Below are 27,259 nucleotides of genomic sequence, written 5' to 3' on the forward strand. Positions count from 1 at the left end.
AGTTCTTTAACAATATTCATCTAGTGGTTCTAAGACAATAGAGATTCTTTGTGCAGTAGTTAATATTAACATTATTTATTAAGTTTAAAACATAGATCAATATATTTTCCCATGGACAAATATTTTAGAGACTATATATTAATATAAATGAAAAAGCAAAAACCCTCAAAGTCTAAAGGGAGTTTCAAAAGTGCTTCTTTACAAGAAGGGTTTCATCCACTGTTAGTTAATGCAACTGGAGGGAAGATCCAAATACAGCTTAGCTTAGCTCCTTCTCCCACCTTACCCTGAACATTCACCAAGATCCAATGCTTAGCACTGTTAACAAGGAGTTTTCACTGAGATCAGATTGACTGTCAGATGCTATAATTATTTATAAACTTAAACTCCCAGCCTCTCCTGCTATTTCCATATCCACTTTTCCCCTTCATAACAATTCATGAATCATAATCTGAAATCACTCTCCAGTCCATGAGTTAACTAAACATAGCGTAGACAGACAGAAGTGCACAGATGACTATCATTACATCTACCTTGATATTAGAGGGATCAGTACTGTAAAAATATCTTCAGTTAGCAAATATTCGTGTTGCATTTAATAGCATTGTCATTCCAATACAGACATTGTGAAACAAAGATATCTTGGTGGGCGGGAAACAGCCATGAAGACTGCTTTGTTACTATATTAAATCTTATACTATAGTGCAATAAGTCTGTGCTCTACAGATTCCCTAACTGGTTCACTGAATAAAAAAGTATATGGCTTTAAAGTGCTTGCAGTATTAGGTCAAAACTGCCACAGTCATTATTACAAATCCTCAAGTAAACAGAAATTTACTCTTCTGATCCTAGTCTATTCAAACACATATGAGCCATGGCCAGACCAAGCACCCTGTGCTGTACCTGGCTAATTCAACAGCAGGGCATCCTGCCTGGTAGAACCAGTAGCCCTCAAACATGGCATGAAAAGGATGACACCAAGGCTTCACAGAGACTCTGAACTAAAAGTGAGAAAGAACATACCTTCCTGTGCCTCAAAAGACTTTCTACAAAATCTTAAATGTTTCTGGGATTATTTCAGGAGAGAAATTTACAGTAAGTGGCTCCTAAAAGAACATTTAGATACCTCTAAAAACAAGGACTGTAGCAATCCGTCTCCCTAACATGCAGCCTGTAGAAAGCCTGCCCGTGTAATGGAGGAAGCCTGCAGCGAGGAGGCAGGAAGCTGCTAGCATTATTCTCAGCAGTGCCTCTCATTCTACCAGATCAAGGCTGGCACAGTGTTAGCAGAGGTGTGGAACAGATGTGAAAGCCTCACTCATTGTGGACCAGTGGGTAACAAGGGGACATAAATGAGAAGATTGCATTCATTTTTTATCCACAACACAATAAAAAGTGAAGTTAAAAATATCAAATCCACCAGACCGAAAAGATTTCCATCCTACTCAAGATACGAGAGGAAAATCCTCCAAGGAGATTGAAAGAGATGTGCTCTATAAACATGTGCATCTATTGTTCCCAAGCCCGTCGTTCAAAACTTGTGTCATCAGTTTATGTTCTCCCCTGGGTCTTCTCCAATTCAATAGATGTCACTTCAGAGCAAACCACATCACATAGCTGACATTTATCGAAGATGGGCACGGATGCATGAACTCTACTGTAGCACCATGGATGAATTTAAACATCATCCTTACTCACAAACTTCCATTCAATTCAGTGAAAGCAGAATTGCCTCTGCGGTGAGGGAATAATAAAAAGAAAACTCTGCTTTTGGTTGCACCTAAGAACAGGCTTGCAGAGGCGCTGGTGGGAAGCCTGCTGAAAACAAAAGGACCATGTGGGTGTCAGGAAAAGCAGAACTTGCTTTTCATCACCTCAAAAAGGACCGTCTTTTCTATTGCACAAAGTCACACCCACTTTTAGCACTGCTACTTCTTAATTGCAGTCCCACTAGTCTGTAATATTCTAGGTATCAATGAGCCTGTTCTATTCAGAAAGAGAAGTCACGCTGCAGAGAGCTCAGGTCAGGGCTCAAGCACATTTTCCTGTACTCCATCACACAGCAAAAAACAAGCCTCATTAAGAAGAGAGAACGTGTTCAGTTTCATCACTCCATTGCCACTCCATATGGCTTTTTTTTGGTGTTGGGTTCTGTTTTGTTTTTTGTTTGTTTGTTTGTTTTTTTAAAGGGGAGGTATTATTTTATAAAAAACATTATTATTACATAACATTCTACATATATCCGGAATCAAAAGTACTTCCCCATGCTACCACAAACTCATGACTCTCTACTGAAATGCATACTCACAGCCCAACAGGTATCAGGGATGTTCAGATCTGGGTTGTCAGCTCATTAAAGAAAGGGATAATGTAATGTTGCAGGAAACCAGACTTTAACCCCACTAAAGTTCAGTAACACCCTTATCTTGGCATTTCATGCCTTGTCTCCCACATTCCCATCAGGGATTTCAAAAAACTCATGGATTCATGGTGTTCCTGGCTGGTAACAGCATAGCTGATGCCTAGAAAGACCAAAGACAACACATAAAAATTCACAAGCCCAATGTGAAGTAATTTGTGTAACCTTTCAAATACTACTTCATAATGACTTTTCTCCAAAACAAAGTTGTTTTTTTCCCCTCACATTTTCATGGCATTATGTCTCCAGCAAGAACTAAATACAAACAATGCATTTTTTGCACCATGGGACGTGTTTTTAAAACAGATTTGCTAGATTTTGTTACACTCACACAGCTAGCAACCAGACACGGTAATATCTATGAGGAAAAAAATCAGTACTTTTTGTAAGGAGATAACACTTGGCACTTTTACCGTGATTCAGGAGGATTTTGTACATGGAAGAAATTAGAAGAAATGAATAAACTGGCAAAAATCCATATTTCCTTGCTCAGTAAAATCTCACCAGCAATTACCTGGTACACTCTGACCTACAACTATTCCAGCATATAGTTCAGTTCCTCCTCCTCCACGTCCTCTGGGATACTTTTCACCCCTCATCTCCATTCTTGTTATTGCCTTGCAATGTGTGGAGCAATCCAAAATGTTTCACTTACAGCAGAGAAATAAGCAAAGGAGAGGAAAAAAAAAAATACAAGAAACACATCACTGTACAGAGAAGACCTAGGAGAACTGCTTTCCATCTAGCAAAGGGTGGGGGACAACTGCCGTTTCTAGATGTCCTACCCTGGTACCTGCATAGGAAGCCACCAAGTGGGGCTCCTGCCCATGCATGGAGGCCACATTCACCGTTTAGCCAGGCAGCAAAGGAGTGGTTTCTCCTACCTAATGTTGCAAGAGCAACATTACCTGCAGTGACAACCTCGCTGTGCCACAGCACACCCAGCAAGCAGCAAGTCTTTCCCACCCACCTAACCCTCCTCTGGTGAGGAGCTCCCCTGCATGGTTCTAAGGCCATTTTCTTCCCAAGAAAACAGTAAGAGCGAGGACAAGAATAATAACCATTTTTTAGGTCTGGAAAAAAAAAAAAAAAAAGGCTTGACTTCTAATCTCTCAGTGCTTTTCTGAAGAAACCTATTTATAGCAGGATCCCTGGATTCAGGCCAGGATGTAGGCACAACAATTCAGATGTAAGGAAATCTGAACTCTAAAATTTGACAGCTTTAGAAACTTTGGAAGAACAATTACAAACACTCTGTATCACAGCTCCTTGAATTGTCACCAGATTCAGCTGTGGTTGTAGTCAGCCACAAAAGGATTCAGTCTCCCAGACTAGAGCCGCAGATATAATAGATTATTATCTAAACACTTGAACTTGAAGTGCCCTTTCAGTCCAAAATGGGATGGTTTTAATATACTCAGTTTAAATAAATTTCATTTTTAATTACGTTTTAAGATACAGAAGTTTCAAGCAGAGCTGCATTAAAAAAAAAATGCTGAAAAACTAGCATCTGCCCAACTATAGCATTTCTTGTTTTGATTTCCTATGAAGGAACCAAGTGCCAGAGCCTCATTGGGTAATCATTGCGTATTTTGTAGCTATTAGTTTTAGATGAAATCTGAACAAATCTCCCCTTACTGAAATTTGGCATGACAGTGTAACATAATGTCGCAAGAAAATCTACTGTCTCAGATTTCTAAATGCAATCAGTCTGTTCCTTCAATATAAAAAGTCACATGAGCTAGTTCCAGATGGTGACATTTGTACAAGCAAAGTCATTAGAAATCAAGAACCTCAGTGAAACATGCTGCAACTTGGATTTAGCTCAGTCTGTGAACATTAATATACATATTAAACATATTTAGCTTAGAATCAAAATAGATAAATCCCACAGTATTACTTTTTATAGTGCTTTTGTCCCTAACAAATTGTCAGTATTTAATCAAAGTTAAAAAAAAATCTTACTGGAAAAAAAAAATGCATTTATAAAACTAGCAATCTTTCAGACAGCTGTATTAGATTGGGTGTAATAATGTGATAATATGAGCAGAAGATACCTTCCAGCCTGAAGCTGGCTGGGATCCCTCCACTTCAGATCCACCTTAAGTGAGTGTGCATGTAACTTTACAGACATTCACTGAATAAACCCCACCAGCCATGAGTGGAAGGTCCCTGTACAACTCCTCTAGTCCCCCCCAAAACTCTCATCCTGCCATGAAACAGCAGTATCCATAACCAGCATCCCAGTACATATCACATTTAACAGTGTTTGGCATTTCTGTTTGCAGCACCCCAAACTGTACTATGGTCCTTGTAGTAACTCAGTTGCAAAAATCTTTTTCTCCAATTTCTGCTAACATCTCTATGTTCACTGATGAAGAATAAGAAGTCTTTGGGCCCTGTTTAAGGAAGCAGTTTCAAACTTTCCATGCATCCGCCTTTCTGGAGTTTTAAAACCTGGAAGCAATTTTTGGCAGTTTCCTTCCTTCCCACTTGGTTTCTTCTATAAAGAGGATCCAGCAAAGCAAAGCTTTGCTCCATCTGATGTTCTGCATGTTGATGCATGGTATTTGTGGCATTTTGGAGTACATAAATCTCACTCAGTGTTCTGAGGCAAGAAAAGTTTTCCAGAAAGAGTAAGAGCTAGGACACATCAATTTATGTAGTTGCAGTTTCAAAATATTTCAGAACATATGTTACTGGATTTTACATACACCCTCTTCTGCTCTCAAATGAAGGCTCTGAACACTTTTGAATTAAAAAAAATAAAAATTAAATAAAAAGAATAAAAAACTGCTTAAGGGCTTAAACACTTTAAGAAGAAAGTTATGTCACATTACACGTTGATTAAAACTTACACCAACTCAAAATACATTTTGAGCTGGCAGTCCAAAATTCAGAAAAATTAACTTCTGGGCAAACTTCAGTGTTGCAGAAATAGGCAGACATTTGTTACTCGCGTCATCATTGTGACCAAGTCATGAAACAAAACTCTGGGTCACGTAGAATAATAGAGGACAGTGACCAAACCAAAAAGACACTTCCAGAGTTTATGAATATTTCTTCTTCTATTTGGGAAAGTATACTGCAAAATAAAGCTTTAGAGACAATGACTCAGTTCAGATGTTGAAAACAGAAGTTCTGGCAGGATTTATAACACATGCTTTTGTAAACAGAAAAGTCTTTTTTTCCCCCCTTCTTTCTAGAAGAAAATCAGCTGTATGTGCAAGTATGTGTATGTACAAGTTGAAGTAGCTCCATGCCCAGCAGAGTAATAGCATCCATGTTTGCCATCCTGATTGCTAAATTTCCTTTCAGCGAGTCCATTAACAAACAGCTTGCTCTGCAAATAGCAGGTGGTCATTGCAATGAATCTAAATACTCTTTCCACTATGAGCACGTGGAATAACACACATCAAGCCCACACAAATTATTTGGATTATATTTAATGATTTCACAGGAATTAGACCCAGACTTCCCACCAAAATCTAATATCATTAAAAGAATGACAACATCCTTGGTTTTCCAATGTTGCCCTAAGGAAAAAAAACAAGACCAAAATATAGTCTTGTTCTAACACCGTTAGCCCCTAAATGATGCTTTGTGATATTTAGACATTCAGGTAAATATAGAATGATAGTTAAACTTCACCCTTAGTGTTACTAACAAATGCCAACTACTGGCCAAGGACATTTTTGACTACAAAGCAGTCAAAACACACAAGCATCACCTAAGTGGATTCCTGCTTTCATCAACACTAAGTTAGTGCTGTGACCAAAAGAAGTAGTCTTATCCTTTCATCTTCCATTTATTTCCAAACCCACACCAAGCTCTTCCTCTGACACTAGGGAAAAAAAAAAAAAAAAAAAAGAAAAAAAAAAAACCACTGATTTCAGTAGTGCCAGCTGCTTAGACCACCTTGAACTGGTTAAGAAACTTTGGTCTGATAAGAAAAACATTTATTTATATCAGTAAAGAAAAAAAATGCAAAACACATAATAACATCCACTACCATATTTCAAATTATCTCTCTGTCATGTACTGCTCTTACTACAACAGGTAAACTAGAAGAACAAGAAAAAAAAAAAGAAAAAAAAAGGTTTTTTTTTCCTTTTTTAATATCATTACTGATTGTTTTGAACCATGTAAAATCTCCTTCTGATATCCTATGAAGCACTTAGTTAAATATCAGATAAGTGATAAAAATCATGTAGTTAGTAGTTTCTACAAACTATCTTCGTCAGAGTCAACTTCCATTCAAATACTGTGTGAACCTTCTTGTGCTCTAGACAAAAAAAACTCATTGCCAGCCCCTTACCAGAACCAAAGCCCTTGTTGAAAACAACCATACTTTCCAATGAAGGGAGGAAAAAAAAGAGAGAAAGAGAACCTATTCCGCTATTCCATTGTTTTTTGTTTGCTTAACTGTAGTTTTGCTTTGTGTTTAAAACGTCCTTAAGAAAGAAAAGGAGGACATATCTGTGTATCGCCTCAACAACAGGAAAATTGTATCAGTAAGTACCTGTCTGTTAAAGTATAAGGCTAGAACTTGTAGGGTGCTGGGATATGAAACAAATTGTGGAGTGCTTCTACAAAAGAAGAAAAATATCAGTACTTCTCTGTGAAACATCAGTGCCTTGCTATCCTTACAATAATTATTTAAGCCATTACTTTTCTCCAGTTCACTCCTTTTCCATTCTTTTCAAATTAATTATTAGAAGATTTATGTGCACATCCCTTTTTTTTTTTTTAGACCGTGTAACCATTTATTCCACCTTTTTCTCTAAAAGCATGTTTTCTAGACCTTTAGATTGCAAAAGTATCTGGGGATAGGGGCTTCTCTACTGATGTAGATATCTACAATGCAATGTAGTCATCCAGGTTCCCTCTGTAGTCAATGGAAAGAAAATGGCAATTCTAGTGCATGACTCAGCTCAGCCTGACATTGATGTCTAAAATAGGTCAGATGAATAACACCCTGCAAGAATCTATTTCTCTGCATTGATTATAAAGGAATCCAATATGTTTACCTCAGAGGTGGATGTCTTAAATTAGGTGAAATCCTGCCCTGACCTGGTTTCCTGTCCTGTTTCTACAGATTATTTTTGAGGCTCTCTCCTTGAAAATAATTGGACCATGTAAAAACCACAAATAATATTACATGAGGTGTACCTACAGCAAAGGAGCCACTTGACCTCACAAATGTCTAATCCACTGGAAAAAAAAAAAAAAAAAAGTTTTTCTTGGAAAGGTTTTCAAGCAGACTCATTAGAAAGTTACCATGGAAACATTTTCTTCCATTGGAAGAGCACAGTTTGACAATAAGCTCTTGTGGGTGTGATCCTTCAGATTTAAATTTTGTAATGCTAGTAAATGAGGCCTCCTGTGAATTTCTCATCGGCACCTTTATTCCCCCGCTGAACACCAAAAAATATGAAAAAATGTACGTTACTGTTCCACACAGAGATGAAATAGAGCTGTCTTCAATAAATAAATAAATAAGTAAATAAAATAAAATAAAAGGTCATTGAGCTAAAGGAAATGGAAGGAACACAAGATAAGATGCTTAGACCCCAAGATAGGTGAGGTTTGTGCTTTCCTGCTCACCAAAGGGACTAGCTTTGAAAATGACTGAATCCATAAAAGTAGCACAGAACAACAAACTGTCTCAGTCACATGTACCTGCCAACTCTGATCTTGGTCATAAAACTGTGATGTGGCAAATCAAATGATTCTCTAGTGCAGAGGAAATGCAATAGCTCCAAAGCACTTTATTAGCAGGTACTCAAAGTGAAAGTATTACAATGGCATCCCTGCTCAGCCAAACAGATCTTTCCGTTACCTGGAAATGCAAGATGGATGCAGCCTTTACTCTACAGCAGTACTAAGATACAAAAGCAGCTAATGCTTTAGTACCCCAAGTCCTCCTTTTAAAGATCACTGAGGTGCAAGTCCTTAAGTGCTCATGTCACACCTAAAAGCAGAGCCTCAGCTCCCATATCATTAGGAGCATTCAAAATTGGTTTCCATTATGAAGACAGAGTGGTAGTTTTTCAGCAGCCATCAAAAACAGCATACCTCTATGATTTTAGCACAATCAGGCTATAAACAAGTTGTTCCTGAAGAATTAAGATAGCTAGAGCTTTTGTATCCATAGCAAAGGTATCTTAGGCTACTGTAGCGACAAGAACATTCAAAGAGGGGGGAAAAAAAATCAAAAGCAAACCACAGTCCTTTGGCTTTTACTCCTCATTGCCCTGGGTTTTTTTCAACTGCCTCATAATAAACCTCTGACCTGATACTGCCCAATAAGCACCACAAGACAGAACATAAGAGGTCATCCAGTATTCAATGCAGTTCCTCACGCATACCTTCTCAGAACTGTCCAATATTATCATTTCTAACATATATCTTAATGCCATGGTAGGTTTCATGGCTGGAGAGGGGCTGGAGCACCACCTAAAAATACCTTTCTCCAGCTGGGATACTTCAGATGAGGTGGGCTATCTGTGTGTTGCCATGATTTCTCACTGCATTTGTGCTTTCCTGATCCCAGCTTTTCCCTGGCACAGGGGTACATAAGGGAGGGCCATCTGCAAATGCAAGGCCTGGCCTTTCTATTAGGTGAGAGAAGGCCAGTGCTTGAACGTGAGCTAGCAATGTGTCTTTGCAGCAAAGAAAGCTAATGGCATCTTGGGCTGCATTAGAAGTGGTGCAGCTAGTGGGTCAAGAGAGGTGATCCTTCCCCTCTACTGGTGAGACAACACCTGGAGAGCTGGGTTTGGTTCTGGGCTGCTCAGGGTACAAGAGACATGGACATACTGGAAAGGCTCTAACGTAGGGCCACCAAGATGACCAAGGGACTGGAGCATTTTTCCTGTGAGGAAAGGCTAAGAAACCTGGAACTTTTCATCCTAGAGAAGAGAAAACTCAGTTGGGATCTTACCAATGTGTATAAGTATCTGAAGGGAAAAGAAAAAGTAGGAGCCAGGCTCTTGTCAGTGGTGCCCAATGCCAGGACAAGAGGCAATAGCCAGAAACCAAAACACAGAAGGTGCAGTCTGAACATAACGAATCACTTCTTTAATGTGCAGGTGGAAAGCAGTGGTACAGGTTGCCCAGAGAGGTTCTCTCCCTCCTTTGAGAACTTCAGACGCCATCTGGACATGGTCCTAGGCAACCTGCCCTAGGTAACCCTGCTTGATCTTGGGGTTGGACCCAATGGCCTCCAGAGGTCCTTTCCAACCTCAGCTATTGTGTGGTTCTGTGTGTTTTCCACTTTTGACACATCTGCAAGCTGCGCTGAACACAGTTGAGACTCCTTTGGAGCTGGAAACACAAAAGGCTTGTGATCCTCCTTTACATTGTGTCTTCTAGATACATTAGGTAGAACACAATTTTGGGATATATAACATCTCTGATTCCCATCCTGTGTGAAAATTGCAATATTTGACAGACTGAATTGCTCTCTATGGTAATCCATAAAACCAAACACTTCAGCTTAGTCTGCTTACTAACAAAGATGCAATGCAATAAGGAAAATGGCTGACATAACTCTTTTTTTTTCCATTCATTTAGCTATAAATAATCAAAGTAAAAATGGAGTCACTGAAGTTCCAATGAAGTCCCATCTTGTGTTCCAGTGAATACAATGGATAAAATGCTGAGCTATTATTCCTACTAACTAGTGCTATTTTTACTGCTAAAATGTGGCAGTCTTTAGCTTGGGCCACATATAAAAGACTTCCAGTTATTGGGCATCGTGGCTAAGAATTAACTGTAGGTCAGACCAGCATTTCCAGCAGTATACTCTGCCTGCATTTTCTCTTAATAGGCCTATTCCTAAAACCAAATAGAAAAGAGGACATGTTGCCTCTGAATTCAGTTGAGTTCACAGCAGAATAAGTAAGAGCATGGCTGGGAGAAATAGGCATTTCTGCTTGGTTGTTTTTATTATTATTATTATTATTTGTTGTTTTTTCTCCTGAAGAAATGAACTTGCAATTTTATGTGTTTTGCCTCTTTCCTTTTACAGCATCCCATTTTAACTTTTAATCTGCATGCATCCCTAGATCCATCATGCTATCCATTCAGGTTTCCATCAGATATCTTCCTCTGCACAGACAGGTCATACTCAGCAGAGAAAAGAAACATGCTGTGAGCTCTGGCTTACTTACCAGCTCCCAGGAGAGTTCATTTTACAGGAACTCCGAAACATGCAGTCCCTGGAAGCTTCATTCACAAAATATTTGGTTTTACAAGGCAACAATCCCGTTGTTTTCAATAGGGACCAATTAAACACCATTTCCTTTGCCCTTCTATTTCAGTCTATGTTCCCTGGGGAAACTGGGTTTAGCCCTCTGGCTGTCAGAAGAACTCCTGAGGAAGTCCCTCTGACGCCTGCTCTCCTTTTCTCCCCTGCAAGGCAGAGATCTCAGCCATCAGCCAAGCCCAGAGGTGACCCAGAGCACACCTAAGTAGCACTCAGAGAAGCACGTGCTGCAAAGCCTGCACTATGTTCCACCTTTCCCTCAGCAAAGACTTGACTCTATTTATTAATGTGTAATTTGTCCCATTTGTCTTTCCCTACATGTCACTTCTAATGTTTCCTCACGAAATCTTATAAACTAAGGTGCCAACACAACATAGCACAGAAGGCAACTAAGTGAAGTTTGTAAGCAGTAACTTTTCAAATAATGGTCTCATCCTTCTGGAGCTTCCTCAGGTACCAGGTCCTCGCTGCCTTATACCTTTGGTCATTTATACCTTTGTTAAATTTCTGTTCTGTTGCCATGTTATTTCTTTACCTTCCCCAGCATCCATACCAAATGCATACACAGTCCTGGTGACAAGCAACCTCTTCTCACGGCCCTTGTCAAAGACTCCCTGCTGCTTGGAGGGAAAAGAGAGAAACTGCACAAACCTTGCACAGGATACTTTCAAAACCTCTGTAAGAGAAGCTTCAAACTGAAGAGTGCAATGCCATGCTTTTCCCCCTAAATTCAATGTCAACACTAGTCTCTTTGTGCAAATCCCAGCCTCAATCCAACTGAAATTAGCAGATCTTTTTGCAATTCTTTTCAATAAAATCCTTTCACAATACTCTCTTTTCAATGAGAGAATAAAATCCTTTCACAATACTTAAGCACTGCATAATTTTAAACCCAGACTATGGAAAGCCCCTGTGCTTGTGAGCCTGTGCTTGAGAGAGCAAGCCAAGAGCAGGGCAGGATTTGTTTCCCCTACCTCGTGAAATGAAGCCTGGTCTTTAATTAGCAAAACCTAACACTGCGCTGGCCCACCTGCCAGGTAGCACAGACAGGAAGGGTTTCTCACAAATAGAGAACAACATGTGCAAAAAGATAATCCTGGTAAATAAACTTCTCATTAATATGTGACATAGCAAGCCAACCGTACGGTAATGTTACACCGCTTCATAAGCCACTGGTGCAGGTATCAGGAGCACCATCATGTGTCACTTTCCTTTTCAGCTCATCTGCTTTCTACCAGCTTGCAGCAGAGGTGGGCCAGTGACATGATCCTATCCAATATAATTGTTTTGAGTAACTGAAATTCAGGGCAATAACCAACACTTCTGGTGCACGAAGAAACCAAGTCCTTCTTCACATTTCCCTGTCACTGGCAGTCTGCCGGTGAGCACCTGCCGACAGCTGTTCTCAGGTTTGCTTTTGCAGCAACTGGTCTCCAGTCATGATGCGAAAGGGTTCACTCACACAGAGATGCTCAATATTTCCAACATTTTAAAATGAATACTCTTTTTATAACGCCCCTCCCCCCCCTTTTTTTATTTTTTTAAATCTCCACTTTGAAGCAAGTACAGCCAACCTTTTAAGCATTCTGATGTGAAAAATGCCACCAGGAATATTTGCCAGTGTTGTTATTACTTCACATAAACTACCCACACCCATAGAAGAAGAAGTGACCAGCATAACATAACCTCTTTCCCCAAAGCTGTCTTCCCAATTTAAAAATAGCTCTGCCTTAATAATATATAAATTTAAAATTAATATATTTAAAAGATTCACTGAACTTCACATCCAGTTTCTGTCAACCTGTGATGAAAGGAAGAAAGATCCAAGGCCTGTATTAGGGCATTTATCACACTGTCCTTGAATATATACTTTTGGTGAAGTCCCTGAGGGAAAACTGACACTGACCAATATGAAATGTCAGTCTTATTTTAAAGGTTATATATATGGCTGTTCAAATAGAAACATTAGCCAACGAAAAATACTTCTTACTTTATTCTTCTGAAAACCACTAAATGAAACTCCTATAAAATGGGAAATGATTAATTTTTTCATTAGTAATAATGTAAGTAGCTTCATTCCTGATTCTGGATGAAAAGTCGCTAGGCTGTTTCTAAACACAGTGCTACTTCAGCAGTTCCAAGGGTGATCAGGCCACAATGAATGACAGGTCTGTGCAACACAGGAGATGCTCTGTTTCATAGCCAAAAATGGGATAGAATTTAGGGCTTTATGCTTGGAATCCATAAGATGCTTGTCTGCTCTTCAGGACAAACCAGTTGTGGTTTCTGTGGTGCAGGAGATATCTACTGGCCCTAGAAGTGCTCAACAGAATGTTTACATACCTTCAAGAAGACATATGACAACCATATGAAACCTCCTGCCTCGATACACATGATGCTGTGGATACAATAGCGGGGCTTAAATTCATGCTCCTTAAGAAGTCTTACAGCAGAGGAAAGAATTTGACTATATTTCACTCTATTCCTGAGATGACTGCTCTCCTATTTTCTCAAAAGTATCCCAGGAACTGAAACCCTCTGCCCATGTTACTGAAAGGTAGTGGGAACAGAGTATTCACAACATCCGCAAAAACACTACTTAAAAGCATCAAATGTAGCACTTAAAAGGTGTATGAGTGAGTTCCTAAAGCAACTTTTAAAATATAGAAGATACTTCACCATTATGAACAAGCCTAGTTTGGGCAGATCTTGCAGTAGTAAGGAATCTTATTTATTGTAATGGGACTAATCACGTAGAAATGCATTACTGAGCTCAAAATACCTGTTACTGCCTTTGTTGATTTTCTTTGGTTCTGCCATGCATAGCTACAGAATCTTCTCACCTGCTGTCTTTTGAAAAATATTTAGCTGTACCATTTTTATTTTTTAATCCAAGATCTTCCACTGGGGAAGTCCAACTGCATGTTTTGTGAGGTAAATGGCATATAGTGTCCATGTCTCATCCTGACTGCTTTAACCTGACATATCCATCAGCATCTGCCAGCTTCTGCAACTACAATTAAAATTCATTTTCTTTAGCTGTTGTGTTCATCCATATCTCAAAATTTCAGTGATCAAACAACACAATTCAAATGGTGTGAATTGCTTTAGCAAAAGACTGGAGAAGAGAGAATAATACCATGTGTTGTCCACTTTAAATCACTGAATTCCAAGTGGGAGCAAAATTATCAGATTAGACACTTCTCTTGTAAGTATTGTGGCACATTGCCCTCCAACCACAATGCAAAGTAAAGCAAATACACCTTTCATTTGTAGAGCATTACTGCTATGTGAAACACTTTTGAACATTAAGTAACTCAGACCTAATTTTAAATTTTCCTTTCTCTTAAAAAATCATCACTAATAGTATTAGGGATTTGGACTGAATACAAAATATAGACTAAATTTTTAATCTTATCTTTAACTATCCCTGTTCCTCACTGGTATTTTTCTTTAAAAAGTTTGGAACTGTTACTGGTTTGTTCTTCATCAGCCATAATAAAAGATACCTCAGTTTCCCAACTCTAATTATTGTAGTGGTTTAACAATTATGCCATGATATGTACAAATACAGAGCTTATATAAACTTAAAAGCTACACAGGGGAAAAGAATGTTCAAAATGTTACAGAAACTATTTCTGTTACTTTATGAGATATTTGATGGTAATGATGAGCAAAATTTTTAAAATTTTTGTTCTTTGTTTCTTTTTGAATGTTCAAGATTACCAAATGCGACTTACAGCAGTGACAAACATCCATTTGAATGTTGCTCAGTGACTTCAACGATCAGCTTATTGCAAACAAAAACAAACATTTTGTAGTGCTGACAAACATTACATGTGTCATCTGCAAAGACAGTTTACCGCATGCAATGATAAATCCACTAAATATATCAAACCAATCTTTAAATCGAAAAGGAAGATTGTGGATGAAATTAAAAATAATCATGTAGCCTAAAATACATTGCAGCATGTACAGAGTTTGCCTGCTGCATCATTATGGAGTAGTAGGCTTGGCTAGAAGCCTATTTCATAAACACAAGTCTTCTGAAAATAAGGGAGCAAATGTCCTAAATTCACAATGTATTTTTTGACTTGCATTGTTTGAGTTTAGGAGTTCAAGGTCCATAAGGTACAGTATCATTTTCTCTAGAAATGGAAATCAATCTTAGCACTGCCATTGAGAGAGAATTTGGCACCCAAAGCATGTCCTGTGTTCCCTTCTACTTTCCTGCAGCTTCCTTTGCAAGAGTCTCCATCCCCTCCTCTTGATTAACAGCAGTGCCAGCAAAGAGCAGGGCTCAGGCATATTAGTGTCAAAAGGTGAGGAGGAGGACTATGGAGACTGGGGAAAAACGTGCAACTCCAAGCCTAAAATCCTGTACCTCCTTGGCTAACATTTATTTCACAAACACGGAAACACCCTTCTCTTGCCATTTAAAAAAGTTCATTTGTAACAGCACCCATGCATTACAGGCAAAATTTGCAAAAGTGCTCAAAGGCTGAATTTCCTTTGCCTCTTGGCTTTGGGACCTAAAGGTACTGGTATTATAACTAGGCTTATCCAAAGCATCTGAACATATTAGTGCTTAATGAACATTGAAATAAATCAAAGCTAAAAACTTCCTAAAAGGACACAAAACTTGCTTGCTACAAAAAACATGAGAGAGAGCAAATGCTAGTGACTGAACACAACACATAAACACACAATCAGATGGGAACATATCCCAGAGGTTTCATTTAAATATCAGTGCAGAGCTGAAGAAAAATAATTATGCACATAGTGTTACTGTAAATGACAGCTAATAAAACAGAAGGCTCGAATAATTGTTGCTGCTTCAGAGGGCAAGTAGGCAAACACAATCAGAGAGTAAACGACAAGTCATCGTGCAGAATTTCACTTCAAAAATCCCACTTCACTTAAATGGCACAATGAATTCTAATTAATAGGAAGCATTAGACTGGAACATAAGGCAGCAAACATCGCTAAAGAATAAACATATTCTCCCATGAAAGAAAATTTGCTCTGATCACGTTGTCAGGCTGACAGAAGCATCTTCCAGGAGCAAGTGGATGCAAATTATCAGCAGTGCTGTAATTACCATTCTCAGTACTTACACTTCCCCTGCCTCAAGAACAACTAAGCCTTAAGCATTAGCCAGGAGGACAGGAATAATGTCATGAAGCCACCTAGCAACTGTAATAACAACAACCTTTTGATACTTTCGGAATGGAGGAAAGCTGGGGAGCGTTAGGAGACTGGGCTGATAGCTGGGCTATGGGATTATTTACAGGAGCTAAAACCATGCAGCCATACTCAAGTCCTAGCTTTAGCTTGTCCAAGTGAAGCTCATGAACAAGGCTTAACAACAGCTGGGATCCCCTGGCCTCCCCAGGCTGCTGTGACAACTCCCAGGTGGGGTTTTAAATGGCAGTGTTTTGTAAGGGTTCCTCCAGCTGTTTGTTCTGCATCTCCTAGAAATTGCTCCTACCACCAAAGCAGCCGAGAGGAATGATTTCAACTTTATGGCCAGATGAAGGCAGGTTACCAGCAACAAATACCTGCTCGCTGCAGCAAAGTATGCTGCCAAGTATAGCCACAGAGGAGCTCCTACACACCCTGTTCAACCAGGTTGTGGGATAGACACCTTTAAGGTACACCAGATGGCTGCACCAACTCACATCAGCATTTTGTGTCTTTGCACTGGAACACGGGAGGTCTCCTTGTAATCATTTCTATATCTAATAGGGAGAAAAGGTGAAGCAAGTACCTTGATATCCACCTATCATAACAAAAAACTCACAACATGAAAAAATCAAACATTTTTGTGTAGGAAATATGTACCTAAATGTTATTAAACACTTTCAGCTCAAACCTACCCTGAATTATGCCTGTGAAAATCATCATTCGCTCACTTGAAGTGAGGCAAGATGTCCATTATCAGTTGATCCATATACTCTGCATAATTTATGAAGAGTAGGCAATCAACTAAATGCTAAGGTTAGAAGTAGCCATTAGAACTTAGGTGTTTCCTGCTGGAATTCTATTAAAGTGTTCAAGTTACCAGGAAAAATAAAAATTAAAAAAAAATCACCTGACTACAAAGGAACTTTCAAAAGAAGCATAAGATGCCATGTTCTGGATTTCCTAGAAATAGCCATTGATTATAGTAACAGTAGAGTTAGCCCACAGCTGTGATGCTGGAAAATCCCACAGCATTTATTATTTGAACAGCCATGAAATAAGTTGCTGTAAATTAATCCTGAAAAGTAATGTATATTCCCAGGAGCTGTGGTAGAAGATACCATGGTCCCTCATGCTGTGTAACAGTTATACACACATTCAACGCTTTTATGCTGTATACCATTTATACAGTACACAGACTATAAAAAATATAGATCCCCTTCCTTATGATTCAGATTGAAATTAGATCTGATTATTAAGTTCTATTTTAATATTCCAGATTTTGGCAAGGAATAAAGTCACACAGCTTTGCCAGAGATGTCTTAGATTTGCTCATACGGCAGTTTTAAGAAAAAAAAATACAGACTGCAGGCCAAATTATGTTTTGAGTTATCAGGATTGCATAAGAGTCAGTGCATAATTTGGCCTGCAAGATCTGTAATTCTGAATTATGATAATGTTCAAGGCGGAAAGAACATAGATTGTCTTTAAATCAAGGGCTGGCAAGTTAGGAAGAAAGACCATCTCTCTCCTGTAGACCAATCTAATGTGGTACTGTGCCACCAAATAAGGGCAAATAAGGAAGTCTGAACCCCCAAAGATCCCATTTTCGGAGTACATTTCAAGGGAAATAGTGATTATTAGCAGTATACATGTCCGGTAATGATCACAGCTTCAGGAGTAGAGGAGGAAATCAATATAAATTAAGTGGGCTTAGCATTCTGCTGTTCACATTGTGTTCAGCAGCATATAAAACATCCTACCCTGCAAAATATCAGCTTGAACAGGAGATTAAGATGATGCTTTGCATTTTGCAGTACAGCTGATGTTAGAATCCATAAATTCCATAGCACTCTTTCTCCACTTATTTTCATTCTTTACTCACTTCCTAGGGTGTTATGATTGCAATTCTGCCCATTTGGTGTTTGACAAAAATACCCATTGCTCTCACATAATCATGGAGCACGCTCTTCTCACTGCACAGCAGAGTCCTCAGCCAGCAGCCAACTGAGAGCAAGGCCACTTGTTTGCCCACAGAAATATCCTGCAACTTCAGAACAATTTCATGTGCTCAGACAACAGCAGAATCATGGCCTGCATGAAATTCTCCTTCTAGGTTTTCTTACGGGTATCTGCTTAGTAGGTTTAGGTCCATTATCGTTATCTATAGGGATCACACACACACATAGACCAAAAAAAAAAAAAAGGACATTTTGCTGTAAATTTCAAAGAAAGTTGGTGTAGTTGGTGTATTTATAATTTTTACTTTGAGTCTGTCTCCAAAATCCCTGGAAGTTTTTTTCATATACTAATCTGCCAGCTGGGAATATGGCAAAAAAGCTTAGTTTTCAGTGGTCAAGATTCAAAATAAATTCACACTGGTATTTTGAAGCGCAGAATAAAAGAAGGAAAGGGATAATGTGTAAAAGAGGAAAACAGTGGTACCATTTTGGGGGACTAGATTCATTACCACAGTTCAAGACTATGAGACCCAGAAATGGAAAGAAAAAAAAAAGATTCCATAAAAAGCAATCAGCATGTCACTTGGAGGAACTGCAAGGACTTCAGCTACCCACATATGCAAGGAAAAAACTGGTACAATTTTATTTTGGAAAGCTTTCACTACTAATAAGCATTCATTGTCAATACTAAGAGAGAAAGGACTGACGGCCCAGATCCAAACTGCCTTCCTTATTCTCACCCCAGATGAGTATAAGCTGGTTATTTAAATACTAACTTTAGAAGAGGCACTTGGAGTAAAAACTGAATTAAGTGGTACTGGCTGAGCAAGTTGCTTACCCAGCCCCTTTTCCCAACAGCACACCGTTTGATAGGTCTCATCGCTCTGCATCACTCTGAGAAGGGGACCAAAAAAGGCACTACATCAACAGAAATAAGAGGCAGCATCGTGCAGCAGCAAGAGACTAAGCACCACACGCTGCCATTTAATGGAGAAAGATGATGCTTGCAGTCTTCCTGAGGGAAATTTTCAGGGGGCTGATTGCAGCTGCTATGACAACAAGTGGGAGGATGCGATGTCACACCACGACCCGAGCGACTGCCCTCGCATCATCCCAGTGCACGGCTCAACTCGCCAGCTGGGAAGCCAGTGGAGACCTCATTAAGTGCATCTGTTCAGTAATTACTGCAACTTTCCCCTCACCACGCTTCCAACTTTGCACACAGCTACTGATGTAATCACGAGGGTTAACCTCCCTGGCCTGAATATTTTGAGCCTGTAGCTATCAGAAAACTGGGAATCAAGTTTCAGAAAGATCGCTAGATACAACCTCTGTCATCGGGCAGGGAGAATTTGGGAGGAAAAAATATCAGCAAATTCTTGACAAAGCCTTGGAAGCAATCTGTGGTAAAGCTGCCTGATTTACCTTCCTTTGTGTATACATCAGCCTCTACTCTAACCTACAGCAGCGCACATTTCTACTAGCAAAAACTGTCCAGAGACACATCCTTTGCTCATTTAAGTCACTGAAGGTATCCCAACTGCAGTGGAGTGATGCAAATTTGGTGCTGGCCAGGATCCTACCTTTTAATTTGATTTGCACTTGTACAAATAAGCACAGGATGCATCCAGGAGCTTTCTGCTTTGTCACTCATGCATTTGGAGAAATGAGTTTGCATTTACACTACAAAAGGAGAATGGGGCAGTTAGCACAGCGCAAGGGTTTAAAATAGAAGATTTGAAGCAGAGATGCAAATCCTAAAAGGCTATTAGGTTTGAGAGCTCCTAGATGCTGGTCCTCACACCAGCAGTACAAGGAAGATGCAGACCTCTGGCTTTCGACACAGGAGAGGCAGCTGGCTGGGGCTGCAAGTGAGGGAAGGCTTCTCCCCATCAAAGCCTGCCTGCTCAGAAACAGGCCTGGCTGGCTGCCTAAAACTGAGCTCCAAACACACAGAGGAATTTATGCCTGCTTATTTGTTTTCAACTTTGGTTGTTCTAGAGCCTGAAATTTGTAATTAATCTCACTGCATCAGTCCAGAAGGCACTGGGAGCAGGACAAGTTGGCCAAAGACCAGAGAGAAAATAAAAGCGGGAACAATAACATTTTACACCATGGTAGGATGAGGTCCCTCCTGGTACAAAACAACCATCATTTGTTGTCTAGAGAACTGACTGCACTTCTTCCCTCACAAGGTAGGAGTGGGGGGATAAATGGCACAGCAGGTATGGGATCCGAAGCAAAGGAAATGGCAGTCTTCATTTCCAGCCACATACTTCCATCTTTTGCCCTCTTTGCACGTTGCACTGGGGTCCCAGTGGCCCACAAGCCTAGTTTTCATAGCTATTTCCCACTAGTGCATCTTATTCCCTACAGACTGACTGGCTCAGGCCTTTCGGTGATGTTAGTCCTGAAGGTAGATCCAGAAGTGACAGACTGAGCACCAAGACCCAGACATACGCAATTCACCAACCTCCAAAAACATCATGTGAATGATTTTTCAAGAAGCAGGAATGCTTATTGACAGTGATGTTAATGACTTTATCCATCAACATCTCTCTGCCTCATCCAGGGCTCTGGAGGTTATTTTGCTCTAAGTGGAACTCAGCTATGGGTAACAGCAATGCCCATTCGCTCATGTCAAAACTTACTTAAGTTCTTGCCATTCACAGCTTCTGAGACAAATAAAACCAAGAGGAGGAAAGAAAATAGTACTTTTGATGTGACCCTGCCACAGTGACCTGCAATCTGAGTCTGATCCAGTGTGTGCTGCCTATGAACCTGGCGTGCAGCCCTGCACAGTGGCCTCTCCCTCAAAGCCCCGGACACTCGCTGTGTTTCGGGATCCAAGACACACACAGCAGAGCACAGCTGAGAGCAGCAGATAGGAGTGGTAAGGCAGCTCATCCACAGAAGCAAATGGGCTAAGTTCCATGAAAATACTGCCAAGCTTCTTGCCATGCAAGAACCAACACTGCAGTCTTTTCAGAGATCACTTACTTAGCTCACAGCAGTCCACCCTGAAACACTGATGGTACAGTGCCATGTCAAGTCCCTGTAGAGGCCATGGAAATCACCATCTCCACCCCTTTATAAAAGCAACAAGAGGAATTCCTGTTGCCCATCGCTGTGCTCAGAAGAATGCCGCTCCACACAAGAGACCAGCTGGGTGTCCTACAAACACGCATGCCAGCAATGCAACTTCCCTTCAGGTGAATATTCAGGGCAGAGTAGATGAAAACCACTGTGGTTTGAAACTAAAACACAGCTTTGTAACCAAAAAAAGCAGGAAAAAAAATCTCACTTTTAGCTTTATTTCACAATCTATTTGCTTGCAGCTTTCTTTAGGTAAAATTTTGAGAAGTAGGAGAAGGGGGGGGTATTTTCCTTACTAGTTTATTATAACAGCATCAGACTTTGGTAAATCATATCTAAAAAAGTCATGTCCTATTGCAAGCTTCACTTTTTTAATATTAATAAAATTGGATTTCTCAGTTCCTAGATACTAGATGAAAAAATGCTCCACTGTTTACACAGAATTGTTACTGCTTATCAGCTTTTATTGAGAAGGTATTCTCAGAGTATGGTCAGGAGAGAGAAAGGGAGGGGAAAAAGCGAAGTTTGGGATTTGTGTTTTTTTGTTGTTGTTGTTTTGTTTTTAAATATTTCAGTTGTGATGTTATAACAAAGGCAATTATACATAGTTTAAGTACAAAGACAAAGAACAGCTATAATCCCCAACAGGAGTGGTTGTTATGCATTCCCCTTTCACTTCTTTGCCAGGGATGTTGTTTTTGCACCTTTGCTCCCTCCCCAGGAGTGGACTGACCCCACAGCCATTTCTCCCAGACCTCCTTTGAAGGAATGCTACGAGTGACACGCACACAGAATCAGTGACAGATCTGTCAACATCTTGCAATTACAGCATATTTTCATTCAAGCTGACTTTTTTATAAAAAGAAATTAAGGGCAGAAATAAAGTAAATCTCCATAATAACACACTGTACGTGCCTATGTATGGGCTGGGGGAGTCTTCTGCTAAAACCTGCCTCTTCAGTGTCTTGCAAAGTTGCTGTTGCCCTCAGAAGAATAACCAACTCCAATAAAGCTGAAAATCAATACACAAAAACAATGCAGTTAACTATACTAGGAGCTGCTAAAATACACACCTCTCTGGGCAAAAGACAGTACACAAAGAGTGAAACTGCTCTTATTTACCCGGTTTCTTTCTACAATCTTTATTTTTTATTTTATTTTTTTAAAGTACTTTCTATTCAAGTTAATTTGAACATGGAGATCTTAACATAAAATCTTTCAAGAGAAAATAACCACAGTAGCATTTTCTTCAAAAATTAAGCAGGTGACACAGAGCTGAAGGTATTATTTTCTTATTCTAAGAATTCTGAGCTCAGTATCTACTTTGCTTCCAATCTTCCCCATCCCCAACTCATACCAAGACAATACACACACTCTCTCAAGCAACATTTGCTTTGACCACAACAGATTCCTGATATGAACTTGAGGAACCCACAAAGAACCCTACTTCGGTGTGTTCTTCACAGGTTGTACAGTGACAGCCTTACAGGTGATATTGAAAGAGGTTTCAAACCATGAACTGCAACCTAAGAAACTAGAAACATTAAGAAAACCATATTTTTTAAAAAATATTTCAAAGTAGGGGCTGAAAATGCCACTAAGCAGGACTCATACCTTTAGCAATAATTGGAGGAAGAACTTTTGCACATGAAATGGAGACAGGGTCCTCCTAAAGAAACTTTCCTGCAAGGTTTAGAAACAGCTGCTGTGAGCTAAACTAAGTGTTTCAGTTCCATATCCCTCCTCCAATAACACTTGAGTTACAGCAGACCTCCCCATCACTTCAATTCATTCTAACTTATAAAAATAAATTTATTAGATAAATTTGGACAGGACACTTAAAACAGTGTTGCCAGGTGCTTCTGGATATGAAAAGCAGAGAGTGGGAGCTTTAATGAAGTTAGCTCTTAGTCATAGGAAGGTTATAAATGCAGAAAGAAAATACATTGCTAATGTTTGTGTTTACCATTTTCCCAGGTTTAAAAGCAGTGGATGTTTCTCTGTCTTGCACCTTTAAAGAGATAATTACAGCAGCAAAGTCAATAACTAACACTGGTGTTCTGATTTAATAGTATTTCATTTACACAGGAGTGATGAAACAAAGTGCAGGACAAAAAAAAAAAAAAACAGGCATGAGTTCCTCTTAATTTCTTTTCCTTTAAACTCAGCTGTCGTTCTGGTATTTTTTTATTTTTTATTTTACTTTTAGCGCAGGAAAATTTAGCCAAAGTTAAACAAGAGCTCAAACACAATAACTTATATAATTAGGCTCTGAAACAGACTCTGAAATCTGCTGACAGAAACCAAGGAAAATAAAGATACTGAAGCCTTGATTAAAGACGTATTAAACTTTCTAGAGCAAATGAAATTGCCTGCTTCATCACAAACAGTCTCGCTAAATGGTGCGCTCTGTAGCTCTGGACCCAGTAAAGGGCTCCCTGTAGCTTCACTACAGTCCCTTTACATCACGCTTCCAGTGCCAAAAGGCCATAAGCACAACCTCCAAAACCACAAAAGAAATTCTCAGTGCGTGCGGAGCAGCACACCTCAGCCGTCCTCATGGGCTCTGCCAAAACAGCGGTTGGCATCTGGAGGAGAGGGATTTGCAATCAGCTTTCTTTCTGTACAGAGTGACGAGGTATTGGCATACTTTTGCCTTTTAACATTGGAGGCCAGATACTTCCGCAGGGATCTGTGGAGGACTTGGGAAGTGCTGAACTCCCACAGCTCTGACGTCCATCCACCAGCACTTTAAATCAGCGAGGGGAAAATTAGAGCTGCCTAGAAGCTGCTCTAAGTCGCACTGCTGTGTGAATGGATGCTGACCATCTCCAGAGCCAGAAAGTCATAACTGCAAGCAATCAGCCAGGAGCACCAACCTTCTTCCATTCCCTGGCATCCTCACATCTGATTTCAGGCCTGGGTCTTTCACAAAGATTTTCATTAACTTTAATTGTAAATGATCATTTTTCAAAACGCTGTGATCCTTTCTTAGCAATTAGAATACGGGTGAATCAGTGCTGCTTTTGCATGCAAGTGGAAACACATTTATCTCAATCTAATATTACCCTGTTCCTCAAGAGTTTTGGTCTTTTCTCCCAGCTGACATACTTCAATAGCAAATGCAGCAGCTCAACACTCTCCAAAACCTTCTTGCAGTACCTGAAACTAGCTATTTACACAAAAGCCTTATTTGATCCCAGAAAGTATATACCCATCCCCAACACTTTATTGTTGTTGTCAGATCTTTCGGATACATTCATTTTCTTTAACATAGAGATTAACTAATACATGAACGACTCAGATCTGTCCACCACGCTGTGCTGGCAATACTAGATAACATGTTTACAGTGTTTTCATGGTTATGTGAGTCAATCCAATGCACATCTACCCAGATATAAAAATAAGTGTTATATAACACACAGTTCACAATCAATACGTTGGTTGTGTGCATCAAATAGAAGAAAACAGCACGTGGACTACTATGTAACAACTGTCCTAAGATGCAAAAAAACCTGAAATTGCCTCAGTCATTTGGTCCAAAATTTGGTCTAGTTGTTTTGTGAGCACAAGTAGCAATAAAGACGGTAGAGTAACAAATACAGCAATCCTGCTTGTTTGTTCATGAACAAACAAAATAATTAGGCAGTCATAAATGCTCAGAGTCTTCAGATAATGTTTTCTACTGGCTAGGCTCAAAAAGGAAATGTTTATCCTCCAGAATGACACAAATTGAAGAAATATCTCTATTAGTAATGATGATGAGAGATGGAGAGATTAAGGAGAAGGAGTTCAAAAGTCAGCATGCTGCAACTTAACCTGTGGAGGACTACCACCTTCCCAGAGAAACAAACTCGAAGTAGTATTTACCTGGCAGTTTCACCTTTAAAATGCTAAATGCACATTAACAGATCACTACACAAATATATTTTAGTGAAGCATACATTTCTGTCTCCATTTTTTTCAGTAAGTTTGGTGGTTGCAAAAATAAGTTTTCTGTGAAGCAGAGGATTAGATAAAACAGGTGCCACCTCCCACACCAACAAAAAGCTTGCATTCATCATTATTAGATGAAACTGTGACCCAGTTATACTAGTACAAATCAGAAAAGACTTCCCAGATTTCACAACTGCAAGGAAGTAGAACCTCTGCCACCTAAAAGGTATTGAGGGGGATTTGTATTGATTGTTTGTTCCACATAAGTTATCCATATATACTAAATTGGATTTCATTTGAAGATTAAAATGCTATAAAAGTGTGTTTTAGGAAGTATTGTGTTTTATATAGCATAGCCTTGTGAGATGGGCAGTTTTAGCAGGGTAGCCTGCTTAGGAAATTCTCCAATTTTAACTTCTGCACAGCAAGACTCCTGGAAAAAACAGACACTTGTTGCTTTGAGAAGCCTCACTTTTCCCCAAGACAGTGAGCATAATAAATTGAACTCTTCAAAGAGCTACAAGAGAAATAAACAGTCCTAAAATTCCTAATCTCTCCTCACATCTTTCCCTCCCCCAGCAATTCGCTTCTTGTATTGGAGAGAGGCAATGAAAATGATTACATATATTTTTATACAACCTAATAAATGACAAAAGGTTCCAGAATTTGGAAACACTTGCTAAGACAACAAAGAAATATTGGAAACAAAACCAAGGCTCCCAAGGGTTGTGTTACTGGGCTCATCGGAAGGAAACACAGCAAGCAGGTTGGAAATGTGCAGTCCTGAAACAGCGGCTTTCCTGAGATAAGGTTCCAAAACAAGAAGTTCTGCAAACGACTCAGTGAACTCCTGCCAAAACCCAGGGAGAGGATTTACAGTGACTGCGTTTCACAGACAAGTTGCTTAGAAAGAATTAAATATAGAAGGCATAATGGGGAAAAAAAAATGTTTTAGGGCATCTATACATTTTAAAGGTATGCAGGGAGAAAAAACAACTGTGAGCAACAGCTGTCTTTTACCTGAAGCTGCAGAAAGAGAGGAAAGAAACAGAAGAGAAAATGAAGGAAAGAAGGGGATTTAAATCCAGCTCACCAATTGTAAAGCTATAGCCATCGATGCTGAAAGTAGCACTCCGGCATTTTTTAAATCCTTCCTTTCTGCTGCTTGGCTCTGTCATGATCCTGCCAGCTTGTCCTTTCAGCAGCAGCCGCTCTCTCCCCCCTGGAAGCAGCACGCTCGCACTCGCTCTGAGCTGCCCTTGAATATCTGTGCCAGCACGAACACCCAACTTCACACATCTCCCAGCGCGGGGAGCCCAATCCGAGAGGCATGCACCCAGCTGCTTTCTCCTCCCCCAGACACTCTCACTGGAATCTCACCGACATGCCTGCCCACAGTTTAACCACCGGTTAGAGGCTCTGGTACCAAACCAGCAGTCAATTAGTGAGAAACTACCTAGTCAATAAGCCAGCTGTATCTATCAAATCTCTGCGTAGGAGTTCTGTGTAAAATTAAAAAAAAAAAAAAAGGATGAAGGGTTAGATTTTTGCTATGATCTACCCAATGATGCGCCTTGTATTCCCTGCCTTGCTTCAGTCCCTGCTTCTGTGACTCCCCTTCCTCAGGGGGACTTCTGGCTTGCTGCAAATTGTGCTCAGATTTCAGCCCTTCAGATAGAAGCGATGTGTTTTAATCATTCAGGATATAATGAATCAACCTAAGATTAGAGTACACCATCAATCATCCACTTCTTATACTAACGGCAAGTCTCTTGAAACACAACAAGCAACAGAGTACAAACGATTATCAGTAAAAACGTAAGTGACTGTGGGAAAACAGCAAAAGTAATTTAGCAGTAATGATGATAAACTGAGTAAAATGTACATGTACACACAAAGAGAAGTCTTCCAAGCTCTTCCTCCTCCTCCTGCTGGTTCATCACATGGCTTATAAACCTCTCTGCATTTTTTTATTTTTTTGAGTTAAAAGCTATGTTCAGAAAACTGCAGCACATCACTGAGAAAGAAAAGCAGGTCATCCCCTTCCTATGAACAGACAAATCTAAGGGTTAAGGCTGATGAAGTTTTCCCAGAAGGCTTACAGCAAGCCAAGTTTTTATAAATAGGTATCCGAGAAAGCACTGTCAATGTCTTAATGATTCCAGTTCACGTAAATCTGTGCAGGAGCCCCCCCACCACACACACATACACCTTTAGTGTGTGTTGATATAGAAACAGGGCTACTGAAGTGCTCCCATTTTTCAGGTTCCAAAGAACAGAAGTAAATTGCAGGCAAATTCATGAGGTTTTGCACTGCTCATTGTTGAAATGACATGGAATCACTAATTTTCAGGAAGACTGCCATCAAAATTATAGCAGAGAGAGTCTGCT

The 27,259-nt window shown here is 39.7% G+C and overlaps 1 protein-coding gene across 8 annotated transcripts in view; it reads right to left on the bottom strand.

Annotated features, from left to right (window-relative positions):
- The window catches only part of PDE1C (phosphodiesterase 1C), a 316,420-nt gene extending 290,144 nt beyond the window's left edge, over positions 1 to 26,276 (bottom strand). For 2 of the 8 annotated variants that reach the window (XM_048075555.2, XM_066992241.1), the window contains exon 1: positions 25,962 to 26,276. In XM_048075555.2, the coding sequence (XP_047931512.2) occupies positions 25,962 to 26,046 (85 nt within the window). In that variant the 5' untranslated portion in view covers positions 26,047 to 26,276. The remainder of the gene's footprint in view (positions 1 to 25,961) is intronic. The other 6 variants (XM_048075558.2, XM_066992244.1, XM_066992242.1 and 3 more) reach the window with 5 other exon arrangements.
- Positions 26,277 to 27,259: the final 983 nt, after the last annotated feature.

This window comes from Anser cygnoides, chromosome 2 (assembly GCF_040182565.1).
Source record: "Anser cygnoides isolate HZ-2024a breed goose chromosome 2, Taihu_goose_T2T_genome, whole genome shotgun sequence".
Classification (NCBI taxonomy): Eukaryota; Metazoa; Chordata; class Aves; order Anseriformes; family Anatidae; genus Anser; species Anser cygnoides.